At 41.1% G+C, this 12,102-nt stretch overlaps 2 protein-coding genes across 2 annotated transcripts in view; one reads left to right on the top strand and one right to left on the bottom strand.

Annotated features, from left to right (window-relative positions):
- The window catches only part of sif (still life), a 468,396-nt gene that overhangs the window by 331,461 nt on the left and 124,833 nt on the right, over window positions 1–12,102 (top strand). The gene's annotated exons all lie outside the window — the stretch shown is intronic.
- On the bottom strand, window positions 8,562–10,951 carry LOC109043226 (uncharacterized). The gene is made up of 2 exons (XM_019060361.2): window positions 9,924–10,951; window positions 8,562–9,346 (listed from the first exon to the last, which is right to left on the bottom strand). The coding sequence occupies exons 1-2, from the start codon at window positions 10,067–10,069 to the stop codon at window positions 8,713–8,715; spliced, it is 780 nt and encodes a 259-aa protein (XP_018915906.2). The 5' UTR covers window positions 10,070–10,951; the 3' UTR covers window positions 8,562–8,712.

Raw genomic sequence — 12,102 nt, 5'->3', positions numbered from 1 at the left:
GGAAAGCGTCTACTGAACTCAATCTACTCATATTATTTCCGAGAATTCCTATTTCTCCTTGTGTGTAAATATTGTATGTTTAGGTTTTCTTTTAATCAGACTTCACTTTGTTCGATGTGAAGACAATTATGTACTGTTGAAACACTCCGTTTACATGGAATTTTTTTTATAAAATTCAATCTTGAACGGGATAGGTTTGGGCATGGAAAAGCCTGAAAAGGTAATTTTTCGTTACGAAAAAAAAAATTGACTTTTCGATAACATTTATTAATTTTAAACAAGGCAAGGGAAATGTAGAAAAGCTTGTTTCAGAGTTTCCTCAGTCAGGGAATACTGGGAAATGTCAGGGAAAAGCTGGAAATGTCAGGGAAAATAACAAAAATGTCAGGGGAAAATCGTGAAATCACCTTCATTTGCTCTTTTGAGTGGTTTGACGTTTCGAACAACAAATTTTGCCTGGAAAGTATTTCTAATTATGTCTTTTTAAAAATCTGGTATTTGTTCAAGTGTCAGATGAATCTCACCAAAATTGTCAAGAAAATCAGGGAAACGTCGAGGAATTTAATTTTCCAAATTCTGTGGCAACTTTGTTGTTTTCTATTTTTTGGACTTGTTACTTGTGAACATTGACTGACGCATATGACATGGGCATTGCAGAGCCTGAGAATATGAAGGCCACAAGTAGAGTCATAGCTCCGAGTCGCAACCAAGGTGAAAGAAAATTATGTAATTCGCCCTGTTTTTCGACAGTGATATCCTCGCCGTTCTTAATATTGCGAGTAATAATTCGGTTTTTTCTTAAAATATCAATGTTCGTGCAGTTTTTTATTCTACGACTGTAAATGCACGATATTGGAACACGCTGGAACTGACTAATTCGTGCCTCAGACGCATTTGATTCTAATTTAGCTTTCATCGAGCATTTCAGGGTGGTTACTTGAAATGTGATATGAAAAAGAAGTTACGTCATCTTGTGTCAATGGTGTGAGGGTCAAAAAGTAGGTCGATGAACAAGAAAACGTCAATTTCGTAACCAATTATCAGGAATGTTTCATGACGGAGTGTGGGTAATGGTAAGCTCCAAAAGAGGGTTATTCATATAACTTGATGAAAATTCGGCAACACGCCCTATACCCCGATATTGACGCTCGTTTAGGTACGTTTCGCAACTCCGTGTTAAAGCAAAACGCATAGAACAAACAAAATTCGAAAAGTCAGTTCATGTTTTGCGCTTTTTTGAAACTTTCACATGATTTTTAGGAATTCAAGTAGCGGCGGTGTTGCCGGTTTTCAATGAAAACCACCGCTGCCATCACAATTTAAAGTAGTACTCATTTAATCTTATCCAGCTACATTTGCTAACCTAAACTGACCATTTGCGACATGGTGTTGACGGCATTGCCTAATTTCCGTCGGAATTCGCGTAGAGGCGGGGTTGCCAGTTTTCATGGAAACCGCCACCGCAATCACAAAAAAAAATGTATTACTTATTTAATCACGTTCAGCCTCATTCTGTAGTTGGAATTGTTTAATTATCGAATCGATGGTTTCATCTATCCCTCTGCAACGGCAGTGGTGACCGACAGTAACGAGATATCGATATTGTATAGAGATCAAGAGCAATGCATCTAGGCCCCTCGCCAAAACTACTCATCGGACCGCTTGAGTGATTCGGTAGCTTTAAATTTCGATATCTCGTTACTGTCGGTCACCTCTGCCGTTGCAGAGGGATAGATGAAACCATCGATTCGATAAATAAACAATTCCAACTACAGAATGAGGCTGAACGTGATTAAATAAGTAATACATTTTTTTTTGTGATTGCGGTGGCGGTTTCCATGAAAACTGGCAACCCCGCCTCTACGCGAATTCCGACGGAAATTAGGCAATGCCGTCAACACCATGTCGCAAATGGTCAGTTTAGGTTAGCAAATGTAGCTGGATAAGATTAAATGAGTACTACTTTAAATTGTGATGGCAGCTGTGGTTTTCATTGAAAACCGGCAACACCGCCGCTACTTGAATTCCTAAAAATCATGTGAAAGTTTCAAAAAAGCGCAAAACATGAACTGACTTTTCGAATTTTGTTTGTTCTATGCGTTTTGCTTTAACACGGAGTTGCGAAACGTACCTAAACGAGCGTCAATATCGGGGTATAGGGCGTGTTGCCGAATTTTCAAATCGCTATAACTCGTGTTCCCTAAGTCTCTCAGAAAAGTATAATATATTGATGGATGCGGAATCGAACAAACAATAATCCTGACAGGTTTTTATTCAATCCCCACCAACCGCAAACACTTTTTTAGGCGGTAACGTGATTTTAAATAATTACGAAAATTAAAAAAATGGCCAAAACGTGGCAACAATGGAGTCAAATTAAAATTTCTTTGGCATTGGCCGATAGAACGTAATTTTTTGCATCTTTTGGTATAAATACGAGCTCTGTAACTGCATTTCTGCGAAAGTTATGGGTGTTTGAAGGTTACGACTTTAAAAAATGGCAACGCTGTTTCCCTGGGGTTCCTGCAAAAACGGAGCTAGGGATAAGCCTCTCTCAACTAGTACTATCAGCTCACAAAGTTTCGTACATTCCGGGCTGGGTACATTTTTCGCCTATATGAATAACCCTCACAACGAGAGGTCAAACAGGAAAACAGTTACCACATATACTCGATAATTCAATCATTTTTATTTTTGTTTTTAAAAAAAATGCAGTATTATTTTGGACAAATATGGAATCCTGCAATGTCCGTCGTCCAAAAACAACACCATCAACAAAACTGATCAAAACCTAACCGAAGAAATTGCAATTAAATAAAATGAGATTGATCTCTGAATGATTTCTTATATCTATTTTCATTTTGGCGCGATGAAATAACAATTTACTCTCGAAAAATCACAATTATTTTTCGTAGTTATTATTTACATTCGAGCCACCGCCATCTTGGTGCTTTCTTTTCTAACTACATTAGCGAGAACCAATTAGAATTGGATTTTTTTGGGGGCCACTTTCAGCCCAACTAAGCCCGACCAGAATTGAGATGTCGTAACTCAGGGTATAAAGGGACTCTACACGGGACTCTCGAGGGAGAGAAAAACTTAGTGCGTGGGACCCGATGTTGAGGTCATATGGAATTCTGAAGTTTTCGGATCACGTATCTAAAGCTGTCGGATCGAGCTGTCGAAGTTCGGGTCAGACATCGAGGCACTTCGGTATGTACTATCGCCGAATTTAGTTTCACGCATAGGCGGCTCCAAATCAAATGTAAACTGTGCGACGAGGCGCAGCGCGTTTCGGAGATATCGGGTGCTGACTGGGCCTATCTCATCTTATGCCAACGAGGAAAACGGAGCTACATGAACAATTGGCAAATCTGCTACTTTTTCAAGAAAATATCCCTCAGACAAGCATCTATAGGTGCGAACTATAATAGACAGCGCAACACCGCGGTCACTCGAAAATAGAGCTAAAATTTCATGAGGTGCAACTGATTTTTTTCTTCTAGTCGCCGCGCCGGCCACCGCGCTGACAGGTTACATGGAGTTCTTTGGGACAAAGGCGTATGCGCGCATCCGCCCTTTTTCGGGAGAACGCGTTTTCTGAAACTTGATTACTTCTAATTTCAGGAAATATACAGAGTGTGCGAAAAATTCCCGCTCCCCCCCTTTTTGACCCTCCCTCAAGGGGGGCAACTTTCTTCTTCCAAACTGAAACCCCTAACTTGTGATACGTTTTTGGAGAGAACATCAAGGACAAAGAATTTTTCAATATCTCAATCTTTGACCGAGTTATGATAAGTCAAAGGCCAAAGGTCTTTTTTCCAAAAATCATATCTTCGGTTCAAATTACCGTAGAAAAAAAATAAAACAAGAAAATTTACCGAATTGTTAGCTTTTTAAGTAAAAATTACAGAAATAATTTCAAACTAATTTTAAGGAGGATTTCGGACCCCAAAATACGTCAGTTCAAAAGTCATACGATTCTCCCGCGAAATAAGCCAATTCTCCGTAACTTTGTCCCAACATTATCTCGGTAAGTTCCAAATTAGTTGGACATAACGTTCTCAAGTACCCAAATGGGCAAAGTTCAAAAATCGAAAATTTAATCGTCAACTTGAATCACCTTAAATTTTGTTCCTTGAACTTTGCCCAAAATTTTGACTCAAATTCATGACTTTCCGGAGTTACCTTTTAGGGTAATATACTTCTCTTTTACTTTAAATTGTTCTATTGGCTTCTTTTCCCACTTACCTCTGTTTTTCATAATATTTTTTCCAGAAAGGTAAAATTATTAACTAGTAAGCTTAGCCTTTGGAACAAGGGCGTATACAACGATCCACATTATCCTGCAGAAATCATAGGGAAATGTAGTCACAATGTTCCGTTTTTGCAAGTAAACAGTCAAAGACTTGTTCTTCCAAACTAATTAAATTTCGTACGAAGATATTGGTTAGAACCAGCGCTATACACTTTTGAACTGTCAAATGCGATTTCCTCGGAACTACTTTTTCGGGCATGCGACCTTGTTCCAAAGAACTCCTCAATTCAGGATACACTTTTTTGCGTAGGAAATTTGAAAATGACGCAAGAGGCAAGATTGGTCCGCTGTAGAATATGAAAGATTACACAAGTATGCACCGAAAAAATAGTTAGTGCTTTAATAGCGAATTCTCGTGTAATATTCAGCCCTGGGTCCAAGTATGACCTTGGTTTTTTCCCTGTCTCCGCCGATTTCCCGGCATATTGGGATTATTTAAAAAGGAATTTTTCTAGGAAAATTTAATTTCCTGGAGATTAATGCATGATTGAGATTATAAAGGTATTTTATCGCACACGTATCGCATACTGCATGTCTAAAAATGTGCCTTCCTTTTTCTGATAACAAGGTTTTCCAGTCGAAATGACATATTCTACTTACAAATCCTTATATAAAACTGATCCGTTTATTTTGAGTCTGGAAGGACCGAAAATTATATTATTAAGATAGCTAATTGGGCTACATTATGTTATTGCTTACTGCTGACTTCTAATCGACCATTTTTTCTCGACCACCTACTAATTTTCCGACAGGTCGAACTGGGCCAAAAAACTAAAGAGAGACTTGTGAGAAAACTTAATTGAGAAATCAGTGATCTCGTAAGCTGGTGTCAATCTTTCTCACATATGATTTCAACATGAATCAGGGCCGGATTAAGGGGGTGGCCACATGGGCCGCGGCCCATGGCGGCAAATCTAGAGGGCGGCAAATTTTGCAATTTTTTTAAATGTAGGTATAAAAAAATATCGGATTTAGAAAAAAAAATTACAAACGAGAAAAGGCGTCAAAATCTCTAGTTTCCTGAGAGTGTAGTAATTTTTAATTGTGTCGTCTTTCAGTGATACAAGAGACAGCACCTTCAATTGGATTGCATTTTGCAAAAAGGAACCACTAGCATTGCAATGTTGCTAAGATTGTGCAACTTATTCTGTCCTGGAGGAAAAACCCGATTATCCATTAATAGTTTCTATTTTACTCGCTGAAAACTGTAAATTTAAGACAAAAATTACCATCTAAATTTCATAGTTTTTCACGATTTCCGCAATTTTATTGCAAAATATGAAGTCCCCCAAGATTTGTGGTTTGAAAGAAAGCAGTGGAGGTTAGGGGTCGTAGAGCGCGAGGGAGTGCTGTAAAGCGACCTATATGTATGTATGAAGTTGCACAATCTCAGCATCATTGCAATGCTAGTGGTTCCTTTTTGCAAAATGCAATCCAATAAGTCGAGTTAACAAAGAAACCAAACACGCAATTTGGCCTGGAACGCATAGAACGCTGTCTGGAACGCGGCGCAGAGAGCAATGATGACGAGGACTTGAGATGAAGAGGAGAAGAGAAGCCATCGGCGCGGCGATCGGCATGTAACACATTCCGCGCCTACAAGACTGCACGAAAACTTCACGCATTGCATGAAACACAGTGCGGTCAGCGTGAAACGCATGGCGCCTACAAGACTGCGTGAATACTTCACGCATTGCGCCGAACACGGTGCGGTCTGCGCGGCGTGGCGGCGGAAGTTAAAATCATTAAACCACATTCATGTTTGTCCTTTCGTAATTTTTTCGTTCATTTCTTTTGAATGGAAGGCCTTGTCCACACAGAGATAGGTTTACAAAACTTAACTTTTGCTAAGTAGTAGTGTTGACAGGACATCCCAAAAAATGTGTTCAACACGAGTAAACGCGTCTTTTGTACCCCTCCCCCGCTGGCACGTTCACTTGATGGTGTTTATTGATGTTTCAATACGAATGAGAAGGGAATGAGAAGGGAGCGGCAAAATACAGGCGGCCCATAGGCGGCAAGTAGGTAAATCCGGCCCTGACATGAACTCAATCGATGTGAAGCATTTGTTTCCTTCTTACCAAAGAAGAAGTAAAATACCGATGTTTAAAACCCATTATAATGACAAAGAGTGTTACGAAAAAGAGCTCAGTATAGATCTTTCTCTCTCTTCCTCCCCTACTTGAGTGATTCAGACTGACCAATAACCACAATGCATCAAATATGGTCCTCTTGACCAATGAAAATGCAAAACCTCACGATTAGTGGTCAGTTTGGGGGCGTGGGTGGTGTAGGGATTCCAAACATCCCAGGTCTCAGCGTACCGCGTCAACTTTGGATAATCTTAACTCCCCCTGAACTTGTTTCCCTAGGTGCTAGTGCTTGTTAAAACGTAAACGGTATACTTTCATTAGAAAATAGTTCTGTTATTTTATGTGCACCTCTCAACGCAACGCCACAGCTAAAAATGTGAAAAACTGAACTTTTGAACTACGGCAACGTAGCAATAATAGATGAAATTGCCAAAATGGACCAATTTTGTAATTATTGCTTGAAAGCTGGTGTTTTTCTCTAAAGGACTACGTGCAAAATGGGCCATTTGGGGCTCGGGGCGGATACCTTTGAGACTTTCCCTATTCATTCACCTAACAATGCCCCATCTTTCCCCAAAGTTTCAAGCCCCCCAAAAATTTTGGGGAGACACGGCGGGGGGTCAAAGTTAAAAACCGGCAAAATTTTCGCGAATTTTTTATTCGAAAACCGAGAAGTTTTGGAAAACGCGGTTTAAACGAGCGTATTCAGCGTGACGAGAGCTTTCAGAAAATGTATAACATCATAGGGTTTTGTCAACTTCAGCTCGAGTTATCGCCTCCGAAGCGCCGGAACGCTCAAAAAAGACCCCTTATTTTTTCACGTTAGGGCCGATTTAAAAAAAAGCCATTTTTTTATTTTGATGAAAAACTGATATGTTGTCCCTGACTCTCTGTAGCCCCTCTGGCTCTTTACCGCATGCTGGGGAAATGTTTTGGTCGCGAGTTATAAGAGCGGAAAGGAGCGAAGGTCGGAAAAATCGGCTATTTTAAACTGCGCGCGCGGCGTTGATCGGAGGGAAAACGTCCCCTCCCACTCAGTTCGGCGAATCACACTCCTCTGCCGACCTCGCATTGTTGCCACATGTCTCCTGATCCGTCGCCGCGCGCAGTTTAAAATAGCCGATTTTCCCGACCTTCGCTCCTTTCCGCTCTTATAACTCGCGACCAAAACATTTCCCCAGCATGCGGTAAAGAGCCAGAGGGGCTACAGAGAGTCAGGGACAACATATCAGTTTTTCATCAAAATAAAAAAATGGCTTTTTTTTAAATCGGCCCTAACGTGAAAAAATAAGGGGTCTTTTTTGAGCGTTCCGGCGCTTCGGAGGCGATAACTCGAGCTGAAGTTGACAAAACCCTATGATGTTATACATTTTCTGAAAGCTCTCGTCACGCTGAATACGCTCGTTTAAACCGCGTTTTCCAAAACTTCTCGGTTTTCGAGTAAAAAATTCGCGAAAATTTTGCCGGTTTTTAACTTTGACCCCCCGCCGCGTCTCCCCAAAATTTTTGGGGGGCTTGAAACTTTGGGAAAAGATGGGGCATTGTTAGGTGAATGAATAGGGAAAGTCTCAAAGGTATCCGCCCCGAGCCCCAAATGGCCCGTTTTGCACGCAGTCCTTTGAGACCAATATCATCTCTCTACGACTAAGTGTTAGCGAGATATGCGAGTTTAATTTTTTTACTTTGACTCCCCTCCCCCTCCCTCCGTGATCGTCCGATTTCAAAAAGCATCAGTGTTTTAGACTCTGGAGGTGATCCTCTATCAACTTTGAAAATATTTCGAAGATCAGGCCAAGGTTGAAAATGGCCGATTCGGAATGAGATCCTTTCTTCCTTGCTCTAGTCACAAGAACAAGAGGCAAGCGAGAATTGGAATCGATGCGCGATACGTCATTACGAATCTTTGTTTACATTCCAAAGAGCCAAAAACGTGAATTCTCACGGTGAATGAGCGAAAATGTCTGTGTGTGTTTCATGTGCGTCTGTGTTAGTGACTACGCGCTCACAGAGGAACAAGCGCGTCTTCATGAGAGCGTTATCAGGCAACGCGCCGCGCCTCGCCGTCGCTAAATAGTCACCTGAGACTCTGCGTGAAACTAAATTCGGCGATAGTACTGGAATACTTCAGATGTGCGACCCGAACCCTTCGGTATGTATTGAAGTACTTCAGATGTCTGACCCGAATTTCGGCAGCTGGACCTCAAGTTATTAGATACGTGATCCGAAAACTTCAGAGATCCATATGACCTCAACTTCGGGTCCCACGCACGAAGTTTTTTTCTCCGTGTATTCAAGAAACGCCTATGAATACTTCCCATCATTTCGCTTCTTGTCTTTGGCTTTATCTTCCATTGGTCGGGTTGAACAGTTGAACTTCTCCATGTACTTGACAACGACCCCCGGGTCCGGGAACCCGATCCTCGTGAAACCCGGGTATTTGTCAAAGGCGTCCGGGTCGAGTCGCTCGCGCTGCGGGCAGTTGAAGCGGCTCGCGAAACTGCTGAACTGGCTGAAGTGTTCAGTCGCAGACTCGATTGGGTGAATCTGCAGGTACTCGTTGGCGTTGGGCGAGGCCTGCATCAGCGAGAAGAAGTAGCAGAAGAAGTTGTTTCCCTCGGCGAGGTTCTTGGCGTTGAAGACGCTGCCGCTAGGGTTCGTGGGGTCGACCCCGACGAAGGAGTTGACTTTCCCGGTATTGCCGCCGATGGAGAGGAACTCCGGGTGCTTCCTGGCCGCGGCCTCCAAATCCCCCAGGAAGAACGGGATATTGTACTCGTCCCCGACGGCGCGACGGTACCAGTTGTCCGGGATCCGCTCGTGGCCGTACTCGTACTTGAAGTTCCCGTAGGCGTCCTCCGTGACCGAGAAGAAGGATTTCAGGACCTCCGGGCCAAGATGGCCTTCAGGATGCTCGCTGGTGTGATTGGCCATGAATCTATGAAACCGATAAATATCTGCATTGTTATAAAGGCCCAGGGTGTCTACAAGTCCGCACTGGAAAAAAAAAACCCATTGGATCTAGAGTCCAGACTCTTGAAAATATTGACAAGAAAAAATACTCTTGATTCAATCAGATTTTTGCTTAGATCAAAAGAAAATCCGCTCAAATTAAGAGGCTTGGTTCTTGATTTAAGCTTAAATCTGATTGAATCAAGAGTATTTTTTCTTGTCGATGTTTTTAAGATTCTGGACTCTAGATCCAATGTGTTTTTTTTTTTTTTTTTTTTTTTTTTTTTTTTTTTTTTTCCAGTGTACTAATTTTTCAAGGGCGGTCCGGAAGCACTGATAAAGTGCGGAAATTCCGCAAGAAGGTCCGGAATTTTGTTCATTTTTTGTTATTTTTGTCGCATTTTAAGCGAAAAATTCAAATCTTTGAAATTCTTCGAATTTCTTCAATCGGAGGTACTGAAAAATTAATGAATTTTTCTGCCAAGTAGGTACTGAAGTTCTCAAATCAAATCTCAATCAAAAATCAAATAATAAAGGGAACTAATAGTATTGAAAGAATGCACCTGTAGATGAAGGTGTACGCTGCAGACACGACGAAGACTCCGGAAAACGGTGCGACAAAAAAATATGGGTTCTCATTGAGACTCTGGTGGAATCGCTTATGACGGAGTTCCGTAAGTTTGTCCATGGTGACGGACGGGTAACTCATGTTGTACAAATCTGACCACCGGTCCGGGCATAGTAAGTAGCAATTACCGCACACATCAATGTCGCAGCGTGTCGGCGATCCGTCCCCTTCGTAATCAAACAAAATGAATATATAACTACAAAATGTACGTAAATTATTTTCGTATAAAGAAATGAAATGAAACTTAACGCCCAGGTGTCATAATTTGAAAAAGTGTTCTCCGGTTTTAAATGGCTTGAAGTGGACTGCATCTTGCAATCAGAACTACAATTTCTGGCTCATCCATAAAACAATTATGTTCGTGGGAAACGAACGGTGCATACGTTTTCCTTTTCTATGTTCTTGTCAGAATGGACCACTAGACAAGGTACGAATTTCAGCATTCTGATACATGTTTCGTAACTAAAAATTCACGTTGAAAACGATGCGCACAACAAAAATTACCGCAACAAACTCTTTACGAAGATGTTTAATGATTCTTGATGCGCGAATTCAAACCACCCGCTCATGAAAACTCAATGCTCTACTTGATTCACATTGCGCGCTAAACGTTATCATGACAGTCTCTGCGACATAAAAATCAGGCAACCTCAATCTTGACGCCTTGGCTCAGCTGTAGCAAATTGCTTATAGTTTGAACAAAACATGGTGGGAAATGAACATACTCGATTGAGAAGCTTGTTGAAACCGTTGTAGTGCGCGATTTGACTCACGTAGAGCTTTGAGTTTCTTGTGAGCGGGCAGTTCAAATTCCTCGTAACCAATGTGAAATAATAACGTTGATATCTTTGTTAAGAGTTGGTTTCAGTAATTTTCGTTGCGCGAGCCGTGTTCTACGTGAAATTCTGGTTAAGAAACATGTATTAGATCGCTTAAATTCGTACCTTGTCTAGTGGTCCATTCCGAAAATGGACCTTAATTTCCTCTGCGATCTTAAAACCCTGAAACCTAAATACTGTCATCTTTGAACTTCAGGACGTCTTATTTATCTCAATTTTTGAGCTTTCAGGGTCAATTTTTCACATTTTCTTACCCTATCCAGTGGGACCAATGACTTAAATTTTTTTTTTCGAAGCTAAGGTCTCTCTTCACTAATCCGGTCACGTGTCTCGGGAGGTCGGGATGGTTCAAAATCATCAGAAAAAGCGCCTTATATTGACTTTCATCCAAACCGTAGAGGATCCTGATCTATCGCGTACCATACATTCCATAAATTTAAAAAAAAAAAAAAAAGAAAAAGAAAAAGAAACACCAGGGGCCGTCCATAAATTGAACTGCATTTTGCAATTTGGAACTATAAATTCTGGCTCTTCTGTAAAAATACGTATGTGCATAGGGAAACTAATGGCTCATACGTTGTTTTTAAACCGGGCTAGAATTTATAGTTCCAAATTGCAAAATGTAGTCCAATTACGCCACCCATTTCTCGATTCTTTACCCCTCCCTCCCCTTTTGTCACCTAAATGTCACTCACCTTCAGGCCCTCTTTTTTCGTAGGCGTAGGATTGTAACAAACCTTGCCACAGGTGTATCACACATTGACTCGTATTTTTAAATGACTCGAAAATAACTTTAAGCACATAGGAAAAGACTAAAATCCACTATTTTTCTCCTTCTGATACAGTAAGGTGACATTTGGTAACCTCCCTCCTCCCCCTTCTATACTCACCTTCAGATCCCCCTCACCGTAGGTGGGTACCTAATTTATGGACGGCCCCTTAGCGCCATTAATGCACAGTCCCTATTCTGTCGTATGTACTAGGGAAAAACGCCGTATGAACATTCGAGAGTTGCCAAATTCCCCTCGATAAAAAATGGATTTTCGATATCATTCATGCATATTTTTCCTTGACATTTTCAGGAATTTCGAATAAATTGCGTACAAAATTGTCTGAAAATTTCAAAGAAAAATATCCACAATTTTCCTTGGCAATGGACCCTTAGACAAGGTAAGGATTTAAGTAAGCTGATACATGTTTCTTTACCAGAATTTCACGTAAAACACGATTCGCACAACGAAAATTGCTGAAACCAACTCAAAACGAAGATATTAA

Source organism: Bemisia tabaci, chromosome 8, assembly GCF_918797505.1.
Source record: "Bemisia tabaci chromosome 8, PGI_BMITA_v3".
NCBI classification, from domain to species: Eukaryota; Metazoa; Arthropoda; class Insecta; order Hemiptera; family Aleyrodidae; genus Bemisia; species Bemisia tabaci.
Note: the sequence above shows the minus strand (reverse complement) of the source record. Positions and strands in the feature narration are given on the sequence as shown.